A 27,818-nucleotide genomic window follows, 5' to 3' on the forward strand; every position below is an offset into this window, starting at 1 on the left:
ATGTAATTTAAATGTTTCTCTTATTGCTTTGGCTACCAGGAAGCTCAGATCCAAATCAGAGGAAATACGTTAGTGTTTGGGTTTAGTATTTCAGTTTTCTGAATTTTTCCTCCTGTCCCAGATTTTTTATTTTTCTTGCATAAATTCTATTGAAAAATTGTCCGTTATTATAAAACACCTTAAATTTTTTCAGAAGGAGGCTGCATGGAAATGAGAAAGTAAGGTCTTTACTGCATATTCTTAAACTCCTACTGGGAAAGTTAGACCTAGATAGCCCTCTTACCCTCATTCCCATAGCACCCCACTTATAAAATCCCTTGAACAGTGGTTACTACTGTTCCCAATCCCTGGAGATAGCTAGAAGCTTCTAAAAGAACACATCCAGAGAGAGAGAAAAAAAAGTTTCCTCAAATCATGGCCTCAACTTTGGTGCCAGATGCACATTTCTGGAGTAGGCGGCCAGTCAGACTCTCACCTGAGCAGTTAATAAAATCTATTGCCCCTTGATGGATTTTTTTTCTGCAAGCTAGAATTGATCTGTTGTCTTTGTGATTTGTGAGATGGCAGGGAAACACCAAACACCATCATGATTTGGGCCACACTGAAAAAAAAAATAAGAAAGAAAAAGAAAAAAAAATCCACCGCCAAGTCTTTCCTGGCGTAGAAAGAGCTGGAACGGCTGGGGTCATTTTATTTGATTTATTGGAAATAAAGTGGATCTTATTAACATTTTAATAAAGAGAATCTTTTGCACTGGGCTGGAAGTGGCCGCCAGTACCCGGTGGAATACCATTCTTTGGGAAAGTGGCATCAGCTGGCGTTGCCCAGCGTGATTTGTGGGGCTGGGCCCCAACAGTCCAAAAAAGCTAACGGGCCGCCTCCTCCGAGGGGCTCGCTCTGCGCGAGGTGCTCGCCCCGTATCTGCCATGCAGAAACGAGGGAGCTTTATGAAGGAATCCGTCTTGTAAAGCCATTGGTCCTGGTCATCAGCCTCTACCCAATGCTTTCGTGATGCTGCCGCTGATCTATTTGGGAAGTTGGCTGGCTGGCGAGGCAGAGCCTCTCCTCAAAGCCTGGCTCCCACGGAAAATATGCTCAGTGCAGCCGCGTGCATGAATGAAAACGCCGCCAGGCGCTTCTAGTTGGGCAAAATGCAGCCGACAACTCCGCTCGTCCTGTGCGTTCTCCTGTCCCAGGTAGGGAAGAGAGGCTGCTGGGCGCACCCTGCGCCCCGTTTCTGCCTTCCGATTGCCAGGCGCGGGCTGGGCGAGGGGGTTTTCGGGGGGTCGGGGGACTCCGGGCGCGGCGGCGAAGACAGCTCGGGGCTCAGAAGGGAGGTCATTCCCAGCCCCTGAGATCCTGGGGGGCAAAGGGGTGGGCCTGGTTTCCCACTCTGGGTTGTGTTTGTATACGTTCGGGAGATGTGGAGAGAGCTCCGAGTCCTTTTTTTTTTTTTGTGCAAGCAGGGGCGACATTCTCGCCTACATCAAGTGGGGTAACTTTGATTAGCCTCCTCCGGAGGCTCGCGCATCGGAGACTCAGCTGGAAGCGACTCCAAGGAGTCGTGGTTTCCCCCAACCCAGCGCCGATCGGGGAAGCGCAGCTCGGGTCCGGATTGCGGGCTGCCGGGCTGGAGAGGCCGGCCTGGCATCGCCGACTTCCCGGGGCGCCCGGGTCCCCTCGCCCAGCCCGGCGGCGCGCTGGAAGGCGCCTCGGGCCAGCCGAACGCCGCAGCCCGGCTGCCGCTGTCGCTCAAAGGCGCCGGCCGCGCCCGCATCGGGGTCCCTTCCCTCCCTGACCTCGGGCCCGGAAGGGCCTGAGCGCGTCCCCTCGCCCAGGCCCCAGGCCCACCCGCCCCCGGCCCCCGCCCCCGCCCCCGCGCCCCCTTTGTCTGGCCCACTGGAGCTCCGGCCCTGAGCCCTTAATGCCGCTTCTGCTGTGTTCCTGGGCGGACGCAGAGCGCGGAGAAAAGTTCAAGCCTTGCCCACCAGGCTGCAGCTGCCTGTTAACCCTCAGAGCGCTGAGGCGAGAGGGAAGGGCCGGCGACCCTGGAGAGGGGGCGATGGAGACATGGTCCGTAAGCAACCATCTCTGCATCTCGGAGATCTCAGGAAGTTTGTGGGCAGGAAAGCAGTACTCTCAGGAGGCCAGACTGGAGGTGCCGGCCAGCGGCAGGCTCAGCCCTGCTCGGGGGCCTGTTTTCCGAGAGCCCTGTTATCCAGTCCCCCCTGGCCTTCCCGGCAGCCTATGGGACTTGGCATGAGCTAGCAGGCTACAAGTGGGTGGGTGAGATCAAGGCAGGGCCAGGCAGAGAGGAGGGAAGGAGACAGGGAGTGCCTTGGGGTGCTGGAAATGGGTGTTGAGTTCCTGGCCAGGACTCCTGGATGCCAGGGGAAGAGGCACATGTGTGAGTGTGTGAGTGGGGTGAGAGGGAGGGTGAGGCAGCTAGAGTCCCAGGCAGGGGCTGGCTGGGATGCAGAGATGCAATGCAGCCTTCTAAGGGGAGACCACTGATGCATCAATGTTAGGGTTAGACTTTGGAAATGGGTCAGTGTCCCAGGAAGCAGTAACCATGGTAATGACTCAAAGTTGGGTGTGAGGGTGGATGATAGTGCTTGGGGGCAGAGTAGGGTGCCTGGCTGCTGAGCCCCCTCCCAACTCATGCCTTCTTTCTTCCCTGGATACACAGCCCCCATTCATCACTGCCCAGTCATACTCTTCTTCTACTAGGGCTTTGGGCTGATTCTCTTGGGGTCCCTGTGGCTTTAAGTTCTGCCACAAATCCTATGCCTGTCTGTGAGCCAGTTTTCTAGACTTTGTGAACTCTATCCCTGAGGTAGTGTGTGTGTGTATGTGTGTGTATGTGTATATATATATCTATATATCTATATATAGATATATAGATCCCAATTTAGCAGGGTGGTTCAGAGCATGCCTCTGATTCAGACAGATCCTCTCTGCCATATGCTAGTGGTACCACCTGGGCAACTTGCTTAACCTCTCTGAGCTTCCAGATTCTCTGTGGTGAAGTAATTTTATCACCTTCCTAGGATTGCTAGGCAGATTGGATTGCATTAAACAGCATGTCCTAGGTAATGCATTTAGCACAAGGCCTAGCACTCTGGGAGCTCGAGGTGTCTGGGAGCACTTACCACTGCATTACCCAGGACTTTACAGTCCTTTTTCCGTGGGCATGTTTTGATCAGTGTGGATTCCAGGGTTTGGCCGAAGTTTTGTCTTCCTTCGAGCAAATCAGACCACATGACAGCACCCAGCAATTCCTATGCACTAGGGGCTTACATAATGCCTTTTGCAAAGCAATTGATGTGTCTCCTCTTCCAGGGCCTGACTGACACAGGTGGCTTCTGAAGGCTGTCAGCTCTCTCAGTTTCTTTGGGATGGGGGAGCAGAGGTTTTATGAAGAATTTAATTGCCCGCCCTAAGAGGCTTATTTCTCTCTTAGATTGTAATTCATAATCAGAGCAAATGTCCACATTAGGACAGCAATTGATATCCTGCTAGCAATAGCACCTTGCAGGGAAATCATTTGGGTGCAAATCAGTTAACTGGCAAGAGGTTCAAGCGCAGAGCTCTGTGTGCCATAGCAAAAGGAGGGGAGAGTCTTGGAGCCTTTGAGTCAACGAGCAAAAACAAAACTTTCCTGAGGCAGAGGGAAACAGAGGAAAGGGGAAAAACAATGTAATAAAGCAAATTAGTCACTCGGCCTTAGTGGTGTTCAGGCAAGTCTGTGTGTGTTTTTCTACCACAGTTGTAATACTCCGGGTCTGGCTTTGGAAGCCATCAATCTCTAAGTTGATTGGCTAGGTTGCTGTTTTAGGCATTTTGGAAGGGGGAAGAGGAACTCTAAGCAACAATGGCTGGAAGCTGGCAAAGCTGAGTGGTCACCTCTCTTCTCCCCTGGGGCATTTTGGGTAAGGCCTTTCCAGAAGTGGCCTCTGGAATTTGGCTATGATAAATAATGAATGTGAAACAAATCAGGAGAGGACATGAGCTAGAAATTCCACTGTAAATATGATTCCCCCACCCCTAGCCCAATTAGGGTATCACATCTAGGCAAAAGTTCTAACAGCCAATGAGTAATCCCCCAAGAATTAGGATTTTAGGGAGTGGTTCAGGTTTGGAGAGCAGTCACTTGGGAGTGACTAAAAATGTTTCCACGGAATTCTGAGATGTTGATTTAAAATGGGGAGGTTTTTATTGGAGTCAGAATCTTGATTTTCAGGATTTTAAATGAGAATCAGTGTCTTCTAGTGCTCCTGCAACTTCATATATTGTATTTTAAGGGCAGTGTTTATTTGCAGAACCCTTTTGATGGGGAGGAAAGACTGTGAGAATTGCAGAGGGCATCTCTTGCTCTGAGATGGGTTCAATATGTGACAGCCTATAAGATTTCAAAAGCACTGGGGAAACAGAGATATAAGTGGTGAAAGGAATTGCATAGTGGTAGCGTTCATACGTCTGAACAACTTTTTTAGCAAGTCCCCAAGGAGATTTAATAAACTGTAAGGTTGAATATGTGATCTGGAATCTATGTAATACCACAGTCTATACTAAAAGTCCCAACAGTTATCTTAGCTAATATCTCCTGCTCTGCCTCCGTCCCTTCTTTTCCGTCTTTAGCCCTTGGGCTTTCCATTAAATAAAATCTATGTTTTTTCTAGAAATATCCTCTATGTGTTACAGTGCCATTGCCCAACAAACCAATGTCCACGATAACTGCGTTACCTAAAAGTACCAGCATTTGGATGTTTATGTTGAGTCTCAATCTGAAGTTCCCTGTTGAGGTAAAAATACAGCTGGGTTCTTGAAAATATCTTTCTTTCTTTCTTTACCTCCTTCCAAAAAGATAGTTGCCTGGGGAGTCCAGTTAATTTCTATCTGGTGGAAGCTAAGGAAAAGGCCAGACTATGGATTCAATTCACATCTGAATGACAGTAGCCAACAGTATTACATATTTCTCTGTGTGTTCATCTCTGTGTGTTTTGATCTTGTTTTAATACCTGTTGAAAATTTTCTCCAGAAGAGGGCTCCATCCACAGCATTACAAAATTCTAAATCTACAGCTCATATTTTAAAGAACTTCAGTGTAGAAGCTCCATTCTCCTTATTTTCAGTTATTTTCTACAAGTTGCCCTAAAGAGAAGTCCTGTCATTTTGCACTGAGTATCTTTCCTCCTTTTTTTCCCTATTGTAGTTGCTTCTGTTCTATTTTATTCTTCAACTATGTATCCTCTCTGAGTATTAGAGCAGGGAACATTTCAAAGGTAGACAATGCAGTATGATATGTGAGGAAGTTCTTTCCTGGCATTTGACTTCGGTTGGACCTGGTTTTACTCTTTAGGCAGCCAAACAGCAGGCACAGTTCTGCCTGTGAAAGGAGATAATCTTCCCCATTAGGTCACTACCCAGAAAAGCGGATCATTAGCGAGATGCCCTCACCCTGCAACACCAGTTGAAAAGGAGAGGAAAATATCAGTCTGTCATCCAATTACAATAATCAGTTGGATAGAATCAATGGAGTGACCACTGGTTTGGCATCGTTTCCACTTAGCTGTGGGCAAGGTACCCACACGCCTGGGAGAATCTGACCCTCCTGAAGGATGCTGCCAATACAATTCCCCGCAGCTTATCTCCTCTGCAGCCACCTGGGGACCCCAGGCCTGGCTCCCTCTATCTGAACAGACTATATAAATGATGACTGGCTGGACTGTAGGACCCCCTGCACCTTCACCAGATATGAAGTAGTGGCTTTTTTCTAGAGTTAGGGTGGAAAGTGATTTCTTTCTCTATTGAGAGAAGCTTCTAAGGGTAGGCTAGGGAGGAGAAGAAATGACATTTCAAACTTGAAATGCAGTCTGAGCCAAGGCTCATGGAGATGAATGGGTCACCCTTTGGCACAGCAGGTTGAACCTCGAGATATCTACTTGGTGGTGCTGAAGCCCATTCATCCCAATTCTGCAACTCTAGATTCCAGGGAGAAGTTGCAAAGTAGAAGCCACAGGCCAAATGTAGCTCATGGATGTCTCTTGTTTGGCCCAAATGTTTTGAAAAGTAGGATATTGTACATTAAAAAACAAAACAAAACAGGTTTCTTGCCTTTCTTAAAATGTCAGAAGGTCAGGCAGCCCTAGAGCCACATTCCTACAAGGCCACTCTTCCCTGGAGCTGAGTCACTACTGCCCCCTTTAGGACATGCCTCTGTAGTTTGCCACAATCCCCTCCACTCTCTGCGGTCCACCCAGCCCATTGTACTCATTTATTTTACCTACTTGTCCTTGTAGGCATTTCCATTGGGAACTTCTGGTTTTGCAAATTTTGAGCCTTGATCAAGTTGATGTAGTCAGTTTTTCAGTGATAGGCTATTTGAAAAGGAAGGGACTAGCCCCTTTTTGATTGCTCTGATTGAACTACATGGATGTGAACTTTGGAAGAACGTGACCAAGGGGACTGCACCTCCTCTCTGAGAACATTATTACCATCAATGCCATTGGGTGACTAGGGCTACCCAGAGCAACACAACACCCAGGTCATTGTTTCATGTGGAACAGTTACACCCAGAGAAGTGACACACTGCAGTTTTGAGTCAGTCTGAGTGCTGGTACCAGAGTGTTGGTACACTTTAAGCATTGTTATGCGTCAGCAGCCAAGGGGCTCTGGGACCACTAGATAATATGTAGGCCCTAGTGCACTGTACGAAGTATTACAGCAAGGGCATCCCTGCGCTTGGAGTACAGTGACACCCTGGGCATTGCCATTCCAACAGTGTTGCTCACCCACAGTATGTGTATCATCAGAACGTCACAGCACCTTACTGTCCTTAGTCCTGCAGGGGACTCTGGGAGAACTGAGCTAACACTCAGAGCATTTATAACTTCAGGGTAATGTCAGCTTTGTAGCTTTGTTGTGTAGAGCTTTTATACACAGGACGTTGTCACCTCTAGTGCCAACTGCAGTTTGTGTGATGTTTTTGTGACTGTTTTTAGCAGTTAACACCCACCACAGTCTACACGCAGTGCTAATGCTACAATTAATGTCCTCTGGCTCCATAAATACTAGACTAATCCGTCCACTCATCCCATACCAGCAGGTAAGCCTCAGATAACTATTGTTTTCAGTAGCTACAGACCCCAAAGATCAGCGTAAATATAACTACATACAATCACAAAAAAAAGTGGTTGTTTTTCTTCTGTCAGTTGCCAGCAGAAGTCAAATTCCTGAAAATTAGCCTTAGCAATAGGCACGTTTTAACATGTCATGTCTCATTTCAAAGGCCCCAGTGAGTGTCACCCAATCTGCTACAGAAGCACAAAGCCCCTGTGTCTCCCAGCTGAGCGCAGGCTGGGCTGGGGTGGAGGGCAGCAGCTGCTCAGTCGAGAGCATCCCTGCCACATGCCTGAGCAGGACCAGGAAGTGAGCTCAGCCTCTGGAGGAGCCTGGGGACCCTGCAAGGAACGTGGCAGCCTCATTCCTGCCTTATGCGGCCTCTAGGCCAAGTCTCTTTCCTCCAGGGTGGCAGGGAACTGCTTTTCCATGAGCTGCAGGAGATGGTGACTGCAAATGCCTGAAGCTCAAGCTATTGGGATAATCTCCCTGTCAAACAATGTGGGGTCTGCGGGGAGTTGCTGGACCCTGCCAGCAGAACCCATGGCTGACTCAGGCCACACAGGCCCCGCCTTCAACTGCTGTAAGCTGTGGGGCATCCGGGATCATCTAACTCAGGGGTTGCAAACTATGGCCTGTAGGCCAATTCCTGCCTGCAGCCTGTTTTTATAAATAGTTTTATTGGAACATAGCCATGCCCATTCATTTATATAATTGTCTGTGGCTGTGCTTGTGCTATAACAACAGAGTTGATACCATATGGCCCACAAAGACTAAAATATTTACTATTTGGGCCTTTACAGAAAAATTTGCTGACTCCTGCTCTGGCTCAAAATTACAGCCAGAGAGACTGCAGAGAGCCTTGTCAAAGTGCAGAGAGACTAGGGCTTTGTATTAGGAATTGTCCCTTCTATGCCCCAAGCACTCAAGCAACTTGACTTCAGGGAGATTCACCTGGGACCAAATGGATTCAGTAAATTCCTGTTATATCCATGTGGGACCTACTGTGTGCTCAAGGTACAGCTGCTAGTAAGGCTGATTCAGTCTCTGTTCTCTTGGGGCTCAGACCCCAAGAGATTCCCCTGGCAGGAGAGATCAATGTCAATTAATAAATAATTCAAAACAGAGACAATTGCTAGATGGAAGGAAATACAGTTGTGTGAGATCATGTCATTCTATATGTTTTGCTTGTCTGTGCCTTTTCTTTTTCCTCTACTAAAATATAGCTCCGTTACAGCACGTGTTGTTGTCTGATTGAATCAGTTTTGTAGTCCCTGGGTCTAGAACACAGCCTGGCATGTAGTAGGCCCTCAGTAAACATGAATGAATGGATGGATGAATGAATATAAGAAAGGCATCAGATCCAGATGAAGGGTCTGGGAGGCTTCCCTGATAGCCTGCTGCTTGGGTCACAGTCTGGAGGAGCAGTGAGGCCTATGGACAAAGGAACACTAGGGTGTGGTGATGGGGGGAGCATTCCAGGCAGAAGGCCCGGCCTGGGGGAAGCCTGTGTGGGAGGAAACAGCACACAACCCAGAGAGTGGTGTGAGGAGCAGCCGGGGCTGCCAGAGCCGCTGGCACCTTGTCAGCCTCTCAAGGATTTTGGTGTTTGTCCTGGAGCAGTGGGCAGTTATTGAAAGCAACACGGGGAGCGTATACTGTGACAAGGCCAGATTTCTATTTTGAAAAGGTAATTTGGCTGCAGTGTAGTTAGTGGATGGAGCTGGATATGAATGGAAGGGAGAAGCCAGTCTAGGCTTGAGATCATAGGAAGAGCAGGGACTCTTGTCGCTCTAGACTAGGGAGTGACAGTGCAGATGAGAGAAGTAGACACACCCTACTCAGAGCATCCAAGAGACATTTAGGGGAGAATTTGGCAGGGCTGGGTTTGAGATGGCAGGACCAGGGCTAGGGAGGTGTTAAGATGCAAGCTTGAGTTCTGGCTCTTCGAATTGGCAGAAAGCTGAAGCCACTTGCCCAAACGAGGAACCATCATAAACAGGGCCTGAGGGCTATTCCCATGGGGGTGTTAGCCAGGCTGCAGCAATGCTCCTCACGAGAGGCATCCAGGGCCCCAGTTATGCTAATGTCTGCAGACCAATCCATGCTTGCATCTGGGATGGGCACCGTGGGCCTGGCAATACCCTTGACTAGAGTGACTGATGTGTAGCCTTTATAATTAACCAATCTCTGAGGCTTTTCATGCAAAAGATATTTGAGAGAAACATTGCTAAGCCCTTTAATTGTTTCTTGAACATTCAATCAGCAGCACTAGAAATATTTCTTACATGAAGCAAATAATGATCTACTATTTTCAGCAGTCACTTTGCGAATGCTAACAAACCTTCATTTCAGCATCCTAGATATAGCCTTGGTGATGTTTATGTTTCTAGGTATAGTAATCTTCTTCAGCTGGGTGCCAGGCCGTGGTATGCTGCTAAATGTTGAACAACTGCTTTCTCTCTTTAAAAAAAAAAAGCAGCACAGGTATGTTATCCTCAGAAGGTGAGGGATGTACAGTTGTCCACTTGCTAAGTATTTACTGAAGCATTTGGGGAGTTCATAGGTAAACAAGATGGACATGGACATGGACACTGTTCTCATGGTCTTGTGGTCTACTGAGGGCAGCCAGTAAGGAACAAGAAAGTAAATAGCTGAAATATACACATTTGGTAATTATTACAATAGGAAACAATAGGGGCTAAGATAGTATTGAAGGGGTGAGGCTGCTGTGCTCTCTCTCCTTTCCTTCCATCTTTCCTCCTACCCTCCCTCTGTTCCTCCCATATTTTCTTCTTCCCACAATTTTTGATACCTAGCAAGTGCCAAGCATTCTGCTAATTTGGGGATCCGGAGATGAGTACAGCACAGTCCTGGTCCTCAATAGGGGAAGTGCTGGAGGTGAATCAGGGCCTCTGGTCTCCTGGGACCCAGAGGAGCTAGGGTCTTAGGTTATGAGGATCAAGGAGACTTCTGAGACTTTGAGAAGTGAATTTGAATTCTGACCCAGCCTTCTGCATGCTGTGTGACCTCTGATAAGTTACCTTTTTCCCCTCTTCTGTTTCCTCCTGTGTCTAAACAAAAGGAGAGGCTACACCTCTCTACACCTGCCTAGCAGGTGAGTATTCAATAAGTGTATGCTTATGGCTTCATCACGTGATTGCCAATGCTAGGAGCTTAAAGAATACTGGTTACATTAACTTTTATACTCCATGCTGCAAAGCAGTTTATGGCTTGAAGGAACCATGGGGCCCTGGACTTGCGCATCTGACTAACTTAGAAGGGAAAAATACTTGTGTCCTTAAAATTGTATGGACATTAAAAAAATAAAGTTTGCTCCCCAGAGAAGGATTTGCCAATTCTCATATTGGTAGCTCCCTAGTGATCATTCTCCTGGAGATTTTATGCTTCATAAAATTTTTTGATCTGTTGGGATCGTATCTTCTAGATGTATCTTCCCAGCAGCTGTTCCCAGGAGGCTTTATCAGGGCAGTATGTACGTGGGTATGCTTGCCAACACCATGAGCACTTATGATTATTATTATTATTTAAAATAAATCAAAATTACTGTAGTAAACTTATTGTATAATTTACTGCTAAGTGCCAGTTGCATATATTATCTCAAGTTCTCATTGCAACCCTCAGGGACAACTATTCTTTTTTTTTTTTAACATCTTTATTGGAGTATAATTGCTTTACAATGGTGTGTTAGTTTCTGCTTTATAACAAAGTGAATCAGTTATACATATACGTATGTTCCCATATCTCTTCCCTCTTGCGTCTCCCTCCCTCCCACCCTCCCTATCCCAGCCCTCTAGGTGGTCACAAAGCACCGAGCTGATCTCCCTGTGCTATGCGGCTGCTTCCCACTAGCTATCTATTTTACGTTTGGTAGTGTATATATGAGGGACAACTATTCTTGTCTCCATTTTTATCTATGATGAAAAGAAGTTCAGAGCGGTTGAGTCATCTGCCTAAGGCTACACAGCCACTAAGAACTGGGATCAGGGTTTGAACCCATGCATTTCTGATTTCTGGGCATGTGAGTTTTCCTCCATATTTCCCTGGTATATAAAAAATTGCTTCCTTGTCCCCTCAAATGATGTAAGAATTCTCTTCCTTGACTATTTTGTTCTCTGGCTCTCTTGGAGTCAAAATAGCTGCCTGCAATGACCTCATTTTTGAATTCCTGGTCTCTAAAAGTAGGCGTGGGACCTAGACCTCCTCTCTGGGTTACTGGTCACAACCTTTAGAACTGGGTTAGCTCAGGGTTATTTTGTATTCTTTATTGCTGAGTCCTTGTGTTTGACCAGGGACAAACAAGCTACCCACACCACATGGTCCCCCCAGCAAGAATAGTCATCCCAGTGAGAACAGCCACACAGAGGCCAGGACCCAGCTTGGGTGTGGCTCCTCTGCAGCTTCCAACATGCAGGTAAATTCTCTGGCAGTTTCCTGCCTGCTGCTGAGCCCTGAAGCTGGATGGCATCCCTCCCTGGGAATGCCAAGGAACTCCATTGTCCAAGCCAGTGTCTCCTGAGTGCCACTGTCTACAATACTGTTTTCCCCAATCTATAGGAAAATGAGAAATACACAGCCTGTATCTATATCCAGACACTCAGATCTGCAGTGAGTTGCAATTGGACTGAATCTACCCTGAAGTTTAGCTGTGTTTTACTAGATGAGGTTTCTTTTTTTCCTTTTAATTCAATTTAAGGACCTTTAGTCAGGGTAGCCACTAATTCAGTGAACATTTGTTGCGTGCCTGTTATGTGCCTGGCACCGTTTCATGTCCTGGAGGTAGAGCAGGGAGCATTCACAGAGCCCCTCTGCTGGCAGATACACACACTCCCCCTTTGCCCCAGTCCTCACCACCCACACAGTGACCTTGCCTTTCTGCCTCTCTCAGGATGTATCTGTGCCTCAATCTATTCACTCCACATTTGATTAAGTCATTCATTTCACAAATATTTACCGACCAATGACCATATCTCAAGGAGGGTGCTTGACACTGGGTGAGCAGCAGTGATTAAGAAAGACAAGATTGCCTGCCCTCATGGAGTCTATGTTCTCATGAGGGAGAAAGAGAGTAAACAACAATAATAAGTAAATATGATAATTTTGGAAAATGATAGTGCTCTGAAAAAAATTTTAAATGGGATAGGCAGTTGTTCTGAGCTTATCCACTACTCTCTTTGGGGATGGAATGTTCATTGTTCTGATGCAATGACCGTTCTACTTTTTAGGGTTAAAATGTCCTAGAATTTGTGAAATGAAGTTGGTTAATACATAGAGGACATTTTTGTCCTTAGTGTTAAAGTGTTATTGGCAAAACTTTGTCCATTCTCTATTTTTTGTTTTTCTTAAAATTTTGCTTTTGGGAATCCAAAACTATGGCAACCAATGACTTAAACCACAGGTAGGTAATCTTTTTTTGTAAAGGGCTATCGAGTAAATATATGGTCTCTGTTGCAACTACTCAATGCTATCAATGTAGCATAAAAGTAACAACAGACAATATGTAAACAAATGGGCAGGGCTGTGTTCCAATAAAACTTTATTTACAAAAATAGGCAGAGCTGGATTTGGCCCTCAGGCTGTAGTTTGCTGATCCCTCATCTAAACCATTAGCCACCTCACTAGTTGGTCAAGTTGGAATAGGGCAGAGGCCAGGGATAGAGACCAGAACTTTTTCTTTGTTCTCTTGTCTTCATGACAACTGTGGTACTTCTTTTTTTTTTTGGCGGTATGTGGGCCTCTCACTGTTGCGGCCTCTCCCGTTGCGGAGCACAGGCTCCGGACGCGCAGGCTCAGCGGCCATGGCTCACGGGCCCAGCCACTCCGCGGCACGTGGGATCTTCCCGGACCGGGGCACGAACCCATGTCCCCTGCATTGGCAGGCGGACTCTCAACCACTGCGCCACCAGGGAAGCCCTGTGGTACTTCTTTAGGACCACATATCACTGGGATTCTACGTTAACTTAGATCCAGGTAAAGATGCTGGTAGTCAACTATGGAATGTAATTCTTAGGCCAGCTCTAAAAGATATAATAATTTAGCTTTTATATTAATTATCTGGACTACAATTCTTAAGGCTTTCTCACCACCCAAAGGTATATTGGTGCTAAACCCTGTATCTTGGATTGAGTTCTCCCCAACGGTGATGGAGGCACAGGCTTGTACGCAGGGAGCTGATGTGAGAGATGATTCCAGTTCACAGACATGAGGACTGTAAAACAAGAGAGAAGGAAAGCCAATAAAAAGTGTATCTTTGAGCTGGTTATTGTCATGGGCAATGGAAGCTCACTGCTGCTGGGGGCCCTTGGAAGAACTGTGTAAAACTCGCTTCAGAATGGTCCCTCTGCAGGATAGGAGGCTGGAGTATACATCTACCTATGCCCATCTTCCATTGGTCAAGGGTGGCCTGTGGTGCCAGTGATTCCCTGCTGAGCCTTTGTGACCCTGGCGGCAACCATGGTTTTAGAAAAGTTCTGAGCAGAAAAATGAAGAGGCATGACAGGTGCTTGGATGGGCAGTGTACGCCCTGAGTAGAACATGAGTATATAAGGGATTCCAGTTGCCACCATTATGTGTTACTGGAAACTTCCTCAGTAGAGTTAATGATAAAGGAAACAGTTGTGGTGGTTGTTTTTATAAACCCTCCAAATTCAGTTTAGCACCCACCTGCAAATATGCTCTTTCCCACTAGATGGTACCAGTATGCCAAAGCCCTGGAATGCTACCTTAGGGCCTCATTTTTGAGGAATACTTTCCCTCTACTTTTGAACAATTTAGGAATAAACGAGTTGAGATTGGAGGAACAGACTATGGGTGTTTTGGGAACAGAAGATGGAAGAAAAGTGGAGGTTGTCTAAATAATTACCCTCATTCATTCGTTCATCAACACATCTTACTGACAACCTTCTAAGTGCTCACTCTCTTCTTGGCACTGGGAATACAGAAGTGAACAGTGTACACAAAGTCCCTGCCACAGTGAGCTTCCATACCGGTTGTATGAATGAATGGGCAGATACGATGTCTATCAGGTGGTGCTGTGTGCTCTAGAGAATGACAAAGCAGGCAAAGGGACGGATGGGGGCAGGGAAGAGCACAGCCCTTCTCATATCTTCCTGTCCTCTCTGCTGGTAGGGTGAGAGGTTATTTCCATCTATTTCCTAAACCCAGTTCTGCCACTCACCAACCTCTTATGAGTATGTTTATGTGGTTCATTTTCAAAATGAGACTGTGAACTTGTGGAGGGCAGAAGCGGTGCTTCGCAAACGGGCGTTGACCAGCTGGAACCTACTTCAGCCTAACGCCCAACTCCACCAACTGCTTGTCGGCTGATTTCATTTATCTGGAATCATTGTGAATTATTGTTGTCGACACATAATAGAGTCACGTTTTACTCAAGGGTTAGATTATAAAGTCAAGGTTTCAGGCAAACATAGAGTCGTCATTAACCTTGAGATCTCTAAGTTGCTCATTAAATTGCAGTGTGTTTGGTTCTGTGTATGCAACCTTGTACTGTAATCAATATGTAACAATGTATAATGCATGCAGTGATGTACAGTGCATAATAAAGAATATATGCAAGATATAATTTTGTAGCATTTAATTGCAGTATTTAAATTGTTCTTTTTCCTTCTATTTTTGGTGGAAGAGCTAGATTTCCATTAGTTGAATGTGTATATGATAAGACTTTGTGTTCATTTAAACTGGTTTCCTAATCATGTAATCCCCACCAGTCTGTGCATGGGGGAGGGCAAGAGCTATGTTCTTTGTGCTCTATCCATCTTTGGGTTCCCACCACCAGTCGCATGCTTTGGGGCAGAGGAACAGCAGACTAGCAATATTAGTAGTAGTGGCCGTAATGGAGGCTGACATCTTAATGCTTACTATGAGCTGGGCCCTGTGTGAGTATTTTAGTTATATTAGTTAGTATATTCAATCCTCCTAATGACTCTGCAGTGTATCTAGTATGATTGTAATTCCATTTTACAGATGGAGAAATTCCAGGAGAACTTGATAAAGGTCACGCAGTGTTTTAGCTCTGGGGCTGAGATTCAAACTTGGGCAGTCCCAGACACAAAAGGCCACATGTTGTATGACTCCATGAAATGGAGAGAACTGCCCAGAATAGGTAGATCCATATAGACTAGAAGTAGATTAGTGGTTGCCTAGGGCTGGCTGGGGGAAGTGACTGTTAATGGGTATGGGGTTTCTTTTGGGGGTGATGGAAATGTTCTGGAACTAGATAGTGGTGATGGTTGCACAACTCTGTGAGTGCACTAAAGACCACAGAATTGCATATTTTAACAGGGTAAACTTTATAGTATGTGTATTATGTCTCAATAAAGCTGTCGTTAAGCGGGAAAACAAGCAGACCTCGGGCAGTCCAACCTCTGGGTTCCTGCAAGTGCCGCCCCTGAGCACACACAACCTATCCCACAGGCACTCACCACTTGCTAATGGCATCCTGCTTATTTTACTTATGCTAACTTGACTATTCCTTAAAAAAGCCCTATTGTCTGCCCCATTTCAGAGATCAGAAAACTGAGGCAGAAGGATACTGAGAAACTTGGGGCTGGCAAGCGACCCAGGGGGCCCAAATCATCCTTTGACTGCTACACTGGTTTTCACAGGTTTTACTAATTGAAAGCAATAGTGGTTCAGGGTTGCAGGTAGCTTTAGCCCATTAGAAATAAAGCAATGGTTCCTTGCTTTTGTTTTGCTGATTTCCAAAGTAGATTAAGATCCATCTTTGTCTCATTGGTTAGTATGCCCATCTGGCCCACTTGTCTCTGGTGTAGGGTCCTGAGAGTAAGACCCAGAAACTGTAGGAGAAGGAGGTGTGTTAGAGTGGCTGACTTTAAAAAGTAATAAGCGTACGTGGCTCAGGAAGAGAGAGGGAGAGAAGAGAGGGAGGAGAAAAGAGGGAAAAGTGGGAGAGAGGGAGAGGGAGAGAGGTAGGGAGAGGAGAGAAAGTGGGAGAAGGAGTGAAAGAGGGTGAGAGAAAGAACTGAACTGACATGCTGTCGTACTCCAGTTGATACCCAGTTGCTGAAAGGATTTACCCAAATTAACAATGTTTGGCACCCCTTGGCTGGTTCAGTTAAAGATTTCCAACGCTGGTAAAGAGAAGGCAATCTGAGGTCTAAGGCACTCATCATAGTCTAAGTCAACGACCTGCTCTCCATCCCAAGCACACTCCCCCATCAGCACCTGCCACCTATCCAAGACCTTCTTTGATTCCCAGCCTCCCTAAACATGTATGTTACTCCTCTCTGCCCTTAACCTTGGGTTGCTGATTTGTAATTCTCTTTCATGTTTAATATTCAGAGTGACAAAGCCCTTAGTCATGCACAGTTCAACAGGAGAGGGCAGCAGGGCTCGCCCCCGACCAGCCCAGGATGCCTGTTTGTGGTCCTGGGAAGCGAGGATTTATAAAGGCACAGCTAAGAGACTGTAAATACCTTCCTGGGTCTCCAGTCTAGAGGAAAAGCCACAGTTTGGACTGGAATAGGAGCTGGGGATTGAAAGGGCTTTGGCTGAGACCTGGTCACCCACACGGCCGGCTCCCAGGTGACAGGGATTCTGCTGGGCTCCCTGTGATTCTTAAAGCCTTCCCCGGTGACAAGAGGGGATCATACAAAGCCACATGAGTGTCTGATTCAGCCCTCCCTCATCATTTCTCCAGTGCACTGTTTTGCAAAGTGTATTGCGAAGAGGTACTTGTTCCATGGGTGGTTAATAAGGGTTCTGGAAAACGTAGGTTTGCAGGTGCTAATATCTTGGGAAACTCTGAAGTTGCCCAGGGAAGTGAACCAGATTGTGTTTTGTTTTTCATGACTGAACATCCTTGAGACTTTAACGTGCATTTGAGTTTCAAAGAGATGCTCCCCAAGGCTGCATTACCAACGCTCTCCCCAAACTCCCAGGGGTAAGGTATTCCTACATAGAGGACGTCATGAGATAGGGATTCACAGGACTTGGGTGGGAAAACAAGCTGTGTGGACTCTGGGGTCACAGAACTTGGGGCGTGACCTATAGGACCAGCAGTGTCAGCAACACCTGGGAGCTTTCAGAAATGCAAATTCTCTACCCAGGACCTACTGAGTCAGAGCTTCTGGGGCTGGACCTAGCAATCTGTGTCTTCACATGCCTGCCCTCCAGGGGATTTCAATGCTCTCTGAGATTTGCAAAGCTGCTGGTCCAGTGGGTTAGTGGGGAGAGAACTACCTGGTGTTCTTCTGGGTGAAGGAGGGAGACACAAAGCCAGGCCAGGAAAGTGGCTCCCCCAAAGAAAGCAGAGATTACAAAATGAAGATCACCAAGACACAGCAGTAGGAGCTAAAAGCTCTGCTTGGTCCCATTATGGCCCTGGGTATCTACTGTGAGGCCCTGAGCTGTGTTTGCAGGATGCCTTTGGGTCTATCCACACAGGCAGACCAGAAGAGTAGGGTGAGGACAGAGAGACAGTCTGTGTAGGAGAGGCAAAACCTTACCTCTACCCATGTTAGGTTTTTAGCTGGGGCTCTTTAAGAAAAAGACAGATTAACAAGAGAAAAAACAACAATTTGTTAACACATATAACTCATGTATACAGAGGAGATACCCAGGGGAAAATGAGTAACTGTCAGAGGTGGCTTAGAACTCCAGTTGAAATACTGTCTTAAACTAAAGAGAAAGAACGGTATGTGGGAGGCTAGTTATGGGAGGTACCCAGGAAAAGCAGGGTAAACAAGAGTAAGATAGGTTATGCAGATTTAAGTCTGCCTTCTCCATTGATAAGGATCCAAAGATGTCTCCGGTGATTAACTTCTGTCCTTCGAGGTAGAGAGGGGAAGAAGGACTCCTTTGTAAAGTTGTGTCCTGCTTTAAGGCAAATAGCTGGACGGCAGTAAGCTTTTCTTGTAGCCACTTCTTCTCAGTTGCCTTTAGCTCAAAATAATCCGTATGCCAAACTGGTATATTTTGGGGTCGTATATTCTGCTACCCTTCATTTGATTTGGCAGACACCTCCTTTGATTTTATATGTATGTGTCTAATGTGTGTATGTGTATCTATATGTATACATATATATGTATATATATCTACACACAGACATATATAACACAATACATAATATATATATATAATGTATATACAGATGTATATATATTCATAGCACATATACACAGAATGTATATATGCATATATAACATAAGTATACATATACACATGTACACATATGTACATGATGTATATATATCTCCACATAAATACATATATATTTAAATATATTACATAAATATATATATTACACCTATTAAACACTAGTTGCTATTGGTACCTACTAAATTCTAGGCCCTCTAAGGTGAACCAGACAGACACAGATGCTGCAGATGCTAATCTTGAGGAGATTCGAGACATGAGGGAAGAATAATAAAAAGACAATGACACTTGTGGGTCTATGAGAAGAGCTCGAGGCCAGCTAGGTCTACAGCCATTGGGTTTTGAAACCCACCCAGAATAATTCTTTGTGTGCCCTTGTGAATCTTTGCTGATGCTTCTGATACCTGCCCATGATTCTTACTTGAGAAGTTCAGTCTACACCAGTGGTTCTCAGCCAGGGGCAGTTGTGCCCACCAAAGAACATGTGGTGATGTCTGGAGACATGTTTGGTTGTTACAACTGGTGGAGAGGATAATATTGGCATCTAGTGGATAGAAGGCAGGGATGTTGTTCAGTATTCTGCAGTGCACAGGACAGCCTTCTACCGTAAAGAATTACTCTGACACAACTGTCAGTAGCGTGAGGTGAGAAAACCTGGTTTAAATGCAGAGCTTTGTACTTCCCCAGCACACACAGGAATTTTTATCTCTACCCCATCTCATTATTACTAGAAAGTCAGAATCGAAACTTGGGTCTGTGAAAAAATAACTGGAAGCAAGCCCCAAACGTGTATAATTTTTCAAAAGGTAAAACCATGACTTTCAGGTAAATATGACCATTAATTCATTAGTTTATGAGGAAACCAGTCAGATCTGATGATAGTTTCAAAGGGTGTTTAATAAGCTAGGGTATTTATGAGCAATTTAACAAAGAAATATTAGGAAGAGATGTTCGGTTAGAAAAAGAACTAGTTAATGTGCCACATGCCTAAACTGTTGGGATTATCTGTTATGTTAGACAGAAATTATTTGCATCTCCACTTGGACAAAATCGACAAGTAACTGGTGACTTCTCTAAGTCTAGAGGCCTCAATCAAGAGCAAGCAGTGAGATGAGCTAAGAACGTGCTCCTAGACATCTTCCCATGGCCTTTGTCCCTGAATGATATTCAAAGGGTTGCCATCAATCATTTTGGTCTAGTTTACAAGCTTTGGATAATTTTTTTCTGATGCCTCAAGCACATGACATTTAATTTACTCGTAAAGAAATGGTCTGTGAAACGTGGGGCAAAGAAATGGAAGTTGGTTGAGGGCTAGAAAGTGGTGGGAGGAAAGGTTATAGAAGGTCAAAGTGACAGTATTGCGTAGATGCCATCCATTACCTGCCTTTGATGAAGGGTGCTCTGTGCTAGATGCTTTTTTTCAACCCTCTTAGGTAGGTCTTACTATCGTCCCCATCAACATATGAGGAAAGCGAGTCAGAGGGAGAGTCAGGAGTGTCAGTAGTGGACATGGACAGAGTAAGAAGAAAATGGTACGTGATCCAGACCATAGCAGGAGAAATAGAGTTTAGCCAGAGAAGGAAGGGAGGGTGTTATGAGCTGGAGGGAAGCCTAGTCCCAATTTGAGGTAGAAATACTCATAGCATGTTCAGAGGGCAGTGAGGAGGCTATTCTGGGTGACAGTGAATATGTGAAATTAGATCAGTGCTACAGGAATGACAGCTATTAGTAGGACCAGTGTTATTTTAGCCAAAGAATCCTACTGTCATTATAGGGCAGTGCCTGGCAGTACACTATGTGGGTTAAGAGCTCAGGCCCTGGGGGAAGGTGGAATTACAGTTTGAATCCCAGCTCTGTCACTGCAGGGCTGTGCGGCCATGGACAAGTTGCTTAACCTCTCTGTGCCTCAATTGCCAGATCTATGAAATGAGGGCAGTGATATCTACCTGATATGACTGGGATGGGAATTTAAGACAAACCTGTAAAATCTTGGTCTAACAAGCAGTGAGACTTTGGAAAATGGAAGTTGGTTCTTTGAGGAGATGAATGGATAGGATTTAGCATAGTTGTTAGTCATTTGCCTGTAAGTGTCACAGTCTCAGGCTGAGTTCCCTCAAAAGCAGATTCAGGGGCTTCCCTGGTGGTGCAGTGGTTAAGAATCCCCCTGCCAATTCAGGGGACACAGCTTCCATCCCTGGTCCGGGATGATCCCACATGCCGCGGAGCAGCTAAGCCTGTGCGCCGCAACTATTGAGCCTGCACTCTAGAGCCTGTGAGCACAACTACTGAGCCCGCGTGCCGCAACTACGGAAACCCGTGCGCCTAGAGCCCGTGCTCCACAACGAGGGAAGCCATGGCAATGAGAAGCCCACGCACCGCAATGAAGAGTAGCCTCCACTCACCGCAACTAGAGAAAAGCCCACACGTAGCAACGAAGACCCAATGCAGCCCAAAATAAGTAAGTTTTTTTAAAAAAGCAGGGCTTCCCTGGTGGCGCAGTGGTTGAGAGTGCGCCTGCCGATGCAGGGGACACGGGTTCGTGCCCCGGTCCGGGAAGATCCCACATGCCGCGGAGCGGCTGGGCCCGTGAGCCATGGCCGCTGAGCCTGCGCGTCCGGAGCCTGTGCTCCGCAACGGGAGAGGCCACAACAGTGAGAGGCCCGCGTACCGCAAAAAAAAACAAAAGCAGATTCTGAGAGGAGAATGTGAGTGCAGTTAATTTCATTTGGAAGGTGAGCCAGGGAAAATTCTAGCGGGGTGGGGAAACAAAGCAAGGAAGGGAGGGCTGCCACATAAAGGGTCTTTTATTCAGCCAGTTGCTACTGCAGGTACCTGGGGACCTTTGGGAGCCAGTGTGGAATACCTCAGTTATCCCACCTGAGGGGCATGGGAGCTCCAGACTTTATGCCACAAATTTGGGTGGACATTGTTTTGGAACTGCCCCAGGTGCCATTGATTTTGAGCACTCTCAGACTGCTGAGTATGGACTCTGGTCCCAGAGAAAGCCCTTGATAAAGAGGTGTAGATTCTTGCAGTGGAAGTTGGGTCCACTAACGAAAGGCCAGAAGGGGATATGGGCTTGGCAGTGGGAAGCCATCAGCATCTGCAGTAGTCAGTATCACAAGGCCTAAAAGCAGTAAAGCCGTTTGGGCCAGTAATCTACATCTGAGAAGTTAAAGAAACAGAGCTAAATACGGAAAAAGATGTACGGAAATATTTCTCTGCATTATATGTGATAGCACAAATTGCAAATAGTAACAATAGCCAACATTTATTGAGTGTTTGCCATGTGCTTGGCTCTCCTAAGTGCTTGACAAATAAGCTAAATTTCTAGCAGATGGAAACTCGTTAAATGACTCAATGGGCATTAAAGAGGAAGGTTATGAAGACAATGATGACCTGAAAAAATCATGTAAGCGAGAAATGAATACTGAATAGGAGAATATGTGTGGAGTAGGATTCTTACTAAGCAAAAAAAGTCTCTGTGTATGAAAAAGGGGGGATGGAGTCTGAAAGGATGTTTTTCAAAATGCTAACTGCAGTTTTGTTCATGTGATGGGTTTCTGAGTGATTTTTTTCTCCTCTAGTTTACAAATCTCCGTTGATATGTATATATTACATTTATAATGAAAAATATAATAAACTTGAAAAGTGAAAGAAGAGAAAATGGAAGAAAAATAAGTCGTGGAGATTCAGTGGTGGTTTTGAAGAAGGGAATAACATAATGGAAAATAATATTTCAGAGAAATTAACCTGGGAGTGGTGTGAAAGATGGATTGGGTCCAGAAAAGCCCAAGGCAAGAAATCCAGCTTGTGAGCTAATAAAGGTCAAAAGAAGTGTGGAAAAGAAAGGACTGGTTTTAGAGGCTTGGTGGTGAATGGGCTGATGGGGAAGAAAGAAAAAAAAAAAAAGCCAGAAATGATCTCAAGACTTTAAGGTTGATTGAGTGAGAGAAAATTAGCAATGAGACAATAAATATGTGTTGAGCACCTCTTTGAGCCAGGTTTCCTTGCATCTGCTGTCTCAGTTAAACCTAACAACAGTCCTATAAGTTATGTTCTTAATATTTCTGTTTTATAAGTGAGGTAATAGAAGATCAGAGAAGTAAAATGACTTGTCCAAGTTTACGGTGAATCTGAGCTCAGATAATTGTTAAATGAACCGGATAGATGGATGGATGGATGGATGGATGGATGGATGGATGGATGGATGGGTGGATGGATGGATGGATGGATGGATGGATGGATGGATGGATGGGTGGATGGATGGATGGATGGATGGATGGATGGGTGGGTGGATGGGTGGATGGGTGGATGGATGGATTGGTAACCATGTAAGGGGGAAGAAATATAGGGTATTATAGTGTCAAAGCAGGAAAGAGGGAATTTCAAGGAGGAACTTGCAGATATCTTAGAAGGTAAAGAAAGAAGGGCTGGGGAAATTGCTAGATTCTGCAGGAAGAAGGAGTGGCCACTGGTTCTCTGCTTTGAAAAGGCCACTGCAGTCAAGTAACGGGAAGTCGGCTTAGCTGCATGGGGGGCCAGGAAGTTGTGGGGGACCCTATGAAATGACTGGTCAGACCACATACAAGCTTAAAAACAGGCACACGACTAAGGAGTAGATGCAACATTAGAAAGGAGGAGGGACGTAAGCGAGCAAAGGGAAGGAGAGGGCAAGTGAAGGAGAAAAGGAAAAAGGAAAAGCAGTTACTGGTTAAGAATGAGGGCACCAGACTGCCTGGGCTTGACTCTCAGCTCCCACTGCCCTGTGACCTTGAGCAAGTCCCATACATAACTCCCTTTGTCCCAGTTTCCTTATCTGTCAAATGGGGAGAATAGTGATAACTCCATCCCATGGGCTTCTTAGGAGGATGAACTGAATCACGTAACATGCTTAGCACAGTGCCTGGTACAATATAAATCCAAACTGGGCAGGGGTCTTGGTGTCTTTTTTTTTTTTCCAGCCATGCTGTGTGGCATGTGGGATCTTAGTTACCGGACCAGGGATTGAACCCGTGACACCTGCAGTGGAAGCACGGAGTCTTAACAACTGGACCGCCAGGGAAGTCCAGGGATCTTGGTGTCTTAATCATCACAATAAATGCCATTTCTTGGGAAACAGTTCCAAGCTATAGATCAAGAAACTGAGGCTCAGTCACTGAATGTGTCCCAAGAACGTACACCTGGAAACCCAACATCACACTGTTGGGGACACAAGTGGTCAGCTCTCCCATCCTTCAGGAGAAAATAGATTTTGTGTAACACCCTATGTGTAGCTTTATTAGTTGAAAATTAACCTTATGCAATTTGCAAGAAATGAGATGTATTAGGTTTCATTTTTTTTTTTTTTTCTTTTTGACCAAAGAGTTAATAAAGAGAGGCTGCTCATTAAGGCAAAGTTGGAAGGAGTTTTGAAGGCACTGGAGAATAGCTGAGGGAGCAAAGTAATGAAGCCCTAGGAAGATTTGGAGGGGGCGGCTGAAGACCCATCAGACCCCAGAAGCATCATGAACTCAGCGCCCTTTCTCCATTCCGGAAAGTTTTATGCTGTTATAATTGATGCTTGGATAAGTCTGTGTACTGCAGACTCGGCGTGAGGAATCCTAAAAGCCTTATTAACCCAGCCACTTAGCCTTTCTGAGTGTAACCCCTACCCTGGCTATTTTGGTTCAGGATTAACTGAGACCCCAAATGTTCTGCCGTTGGGATGAAGAGGTTCAATTTAACACCTTTCTCTGGTCAGTCTCCTTCTAAATCCCTCTGCCTCTCTAGCGCTGGCTGCCGGCAAGCTCAGCCTGCTCACTCCTGCCCTTTGTGATCGTGGAACCTGCCGAGGAAGCATTCTCTCCGAGGCTGAGCCACCAGAGAAATTGCACACCCAAGATTGATTTTGCACAGTGTAAAAATCAATCTGCACACTGCGTAGTAGAGTCTGCAAGAGAACCAGTTCAGGCTGGTTGGAGGCCCAGTGGGGCAGGGCAGCAAGCAGTTTAAGTCGAAAAGTTAAAAAAGTAAACAGAAAAAAACAGGTGAAATTGAGGGGTGTGTTTTGCCAGGCTGGAATGGGGTTTTCTCTTTCTGTGTTAAGGAGCCTTATCTGGTGCTGCTGGTCTCTACCCGGTACATGGTTTTTGTGGGGAGGGGAGAGTTGGAGAGAGACCCCCCCATTAGACACAGTCCCCTGCTGGCAGGTGGGGCTTCTGGGAGATACTGTTAGCTTGACACTGTCTCTCCAAGGACAGAACTTTAATTTGCTTCGGTGGTAAGGCTAAGAACAACCATCATCATTTGTGCTTCGGTGGTAAGGCTAAGAACAACCATCATAATTAATAATAATTAATTATTATTTAATTAAATGACACCTTGATAATTACTTAAGTTAAAAAATAACATTTATGGAGCATCATCTATGTGTCAGGCACTCAGCTAAGTATTTACATACAGGGTGTCTGATTCAAGTCTCTGAATGTTGGAGTTACTGTGATCCCTCTCATTTTGTAGCTAAGGACTTCACCTTTTGCGGGGCTTGCTCACACACAACCTCTTCCTTGATCTCCACTCAACACTCAGGAGGCTGCAGATGATGTTTTGCAGTTAAGGAACCTGAGCCTCAGGGGCCTGTCTTCTTCAGCAAATAATTGGCAGAATCAGGATTTGAATCTGGATCTCCTGACTCTTTATTGTTGCAACTGTATTGGGAGAGAGAGGTGGTGTGTATTCATTAAATTCCTTCTGTTAAGATTGGAGAAAAGAGTTTATTGTGCATTGTTTCGATCCTCAATCAGGAGGGTGTTGCTTTCCCACTTTACAGATGAGAAGGCTGAGGCTCAGAGAGGGGAAGCCATTGGAAGAAAACCACTCAGGTAGTTGTAGGGAGTAGATCTGGGCCTTATGGCTTCCTATTCTGCCCTGCGGGTTTTCCCTGTTATCCCCACCTCTCCACGGCAGTGCCTTCGATAGCAGAAACAACACCATGTGATTTCCCAGCAGGTTCAGTGAGAGTGTGATTCTTGCCTTGGACCTTAGGATTTAGGATGGGTCATTGGTATTGACAATTGAATAGGCTGCTAGAAATGTGATCCTGGCCTGGAAGGAAGATCAGACATGACTGAGACTTTAGGAAGGACCAGATCTGTCCAATCAGAAGGAATTTGGGGCCTTTCATCTTCTTGGAGGCTATCAGTTCCAATTTGCACTTTGAAAGCCACAACTTGCGGGACCAACCTATTGTGGCTGCCTTCTTCTTGCCAGTCACAGTCATCAAAGCAAATCTCTCAGAACATGCTAATGTCACAGCACTTTCTAGGGAGACCATTGTATGGAGCAAGGCTCGGGTTCTGGGGAGGAGGGATTACATTGTAGAGTTGGCTCTCTATTTCCCTGGAGTCTTGTGCTTTGGAAAAGCATTATTTGTTTTTCATTCCTGACTGTCACTGGTGACACCTCCAGGCTCTGAAAGGTTACAGGAAAATAATAGGCTTCTGGCAGTTTCCAGCAGGTTCTCTATCTCACCTGGGCTAGGATTGTGCATGTGCTTTTCATTCGTGACAAGATGAGGAGAGCTTGGTTAAATAAGGATCGGCTGCTCTTTATTCATCCACTTTTCTGATTATATGGCATCAGAAAGCCATTCATCTGGTTTGAAGATAGACAGGTGGTTGCCATCACTACACTGCGGGCGTTTGAAGCTTGCTCTGTGATGTGATTACAGCACATACTTAGCTTGTGCTCCAGGGGGTAAGGTTGACCTTTGATCCTACTCCTCATTTAAAAATCACAGATCTTGGAAAATGAACCAATCTAGGAAGATGCTGGATGCTGCATTTGCTGCTGAGGTTGGCTGTCAAACCAATTTAACTGGCCTGCTTTACCTAGAATTCTGGTTTTTCTGATTAAAACAGATGACCTTTAAAGCCTTTTTTTTTTCTCTGACAATCTCTAGAGGACATCTGGTCTTTTGTGAGTTTCACTGGGAACCCAGAATCATGCCGCCACTGTAGGTTCCAAATGAGGAAGATGTACAAAGCATTGATTGGAAGACATTCAAGACCATTATCCAAACAGAGTGCATGTTATTTACCTTTCTCTCTCATTCATTCATTCGGTCAACATTTATAGAGAACCTACCATGTGCCAGTTCTGTGACAGGAGCAGCAATAAGGAGGTAACAGAATTGTAGTCCCCGACCACGGGATCTTATGATTCAGAAGCTGAAACAGACAGAACAGTCAGCATTGTCAAGACGGGGTGAAAGGGACTGGGAATTCATCTGCTTGGAAAACTGATTTTGGCTTTGATAGATACCACCAGACAGTTTTCCAACGTGGCTGTAAAGAAGGAGGGATGGCGGCTTCTGAGAACCTGATCGTGTTTATTTTTTGACCCCAGTTGCCTGGCACCTTGTGGAAAATACTGAGCTATATACTGAGGCTTTGCACACTTCCTGTAGTACCACAGTAGAATTTAAATTAAAAAATAAAGAAATAAAGTGTTGTCAGCTTCAGGCCCTTTGGGAGCACAGAGGAGGGACTGGGCTTTACCTGGGGGAGGAGAGCAGAGAGACTGAGGAACTCAGTTGATATTGATATTTGAACTGGGCCCAGAAGGATCAACAGGAAGTAGGCAGTCAGAAAATGGGGGGGGGGGATGTGCTTGCACAAAGGCCTCAGTCAGAAGGAAGGCATGGAGTGGAGGAGCTGGCGGCTGGGGCTTGGGAGGGCTGTGAGCTGCTCACTGTGGCTGAAGCCCAGGGTGTGGGGCTGTAGACATAGAAGAGGTCAGCAGGGGAGGAGTCTGGACTGTTTCACAGACATAATGTCCCACAAGCAATGGGAGCCACGAGGGATTTTTAAGCAGCAGAGTGACACTGTCAAGCCTGGCTTTTCTAACGATCAGCATGCTTATGCCTACATGGGCGTGCAAATGGGAGATGTTTAGGTGTCTTTTGCAATAGTCCCAGAGGAGAAGGCTGAAGGCCCCATTTAAGGCACTGAGAGAGGAGAGGAGGAGACAGATCAGAGATCAGCAGATATCATACAATACATGAAACTTGTTAGTCCACTGCAAGGTCGGGGGGTTGTTGGGGGAGGAGATGGGGAGAAATCAGAAGGTTTCTCTTCCAGCCCAGGCTCTGGTGAGAACCACTCGGATAGAAACACCTGGGCCTGAGTGCCTATTTCTCTTATTATATAAAACCACAGAGATCCTCATTAGCCATTCCAGAAACATCTATTTATGCCCACGATATGTCAGGCAGTAGGGGAAGTTCCGAGGTTACAGAGATGGAAGGGACCAATTCTTGCCTTCAAGGAGCCACCTGTAGAGTATGGGGAGACAGCAGGTCCTATTCTCTCTGCCTTAAGCCTCAGAAGGTGTCTTTGAGTTTATGCAGTGGTGTTAGTTTCTTCTTTGATTCAAGGTCAGTTCCCCAGCCCCTGCAACATCACGGATAGGGCATTCCCCAAATCCCTTGCAGAAAGGATCGTTCCCATGAGTAGTTGTGAGCCAAGCATATAAACTTGCGTGAATGTTTGAAAACT

The 27,818-nt window shown here is 45.8% G+C and overlaps 1 protein-coding gene across 1 annotated transcript in view; it reads left to right on the top strand.

Annotated features, from left to right (window-relative positions):
• Window positions 1–1,037: 1,037 nt before the first annotated feature.
• CDH13 (cadherin 13) overlaps window positions 1,038–27,818 on the top strand; it is a 1,009,733-nt gene continuing 982,952 nt past the window's right edge. Inside the window, exon 1 of the mRNA XM_059999015.1 lies at window positions 1,038–1,196. Coding sequence (XP_059854998.1) covers window positions 1,152–1,196 — 45 coding nt within the window. The 5' untranslated portion in view covers window positions 1,038–1,151. The remainder of the gene's footprint in view (window positions 1,197–27,818) is intronic.

This window comes from Delphinus delphis, chromosome 20 (assembly GCF_949987515.2).
Source record: "Delphinus delphis chromosome 20, mDelDel1.2, whole genome shotgun sequence".
Lineage (NCBI taxonomy): Eukaryota > Metazoa > Chordata > Mammalia > Artiodactyla > Delphinidae > Delphinus > Delphinus delphis.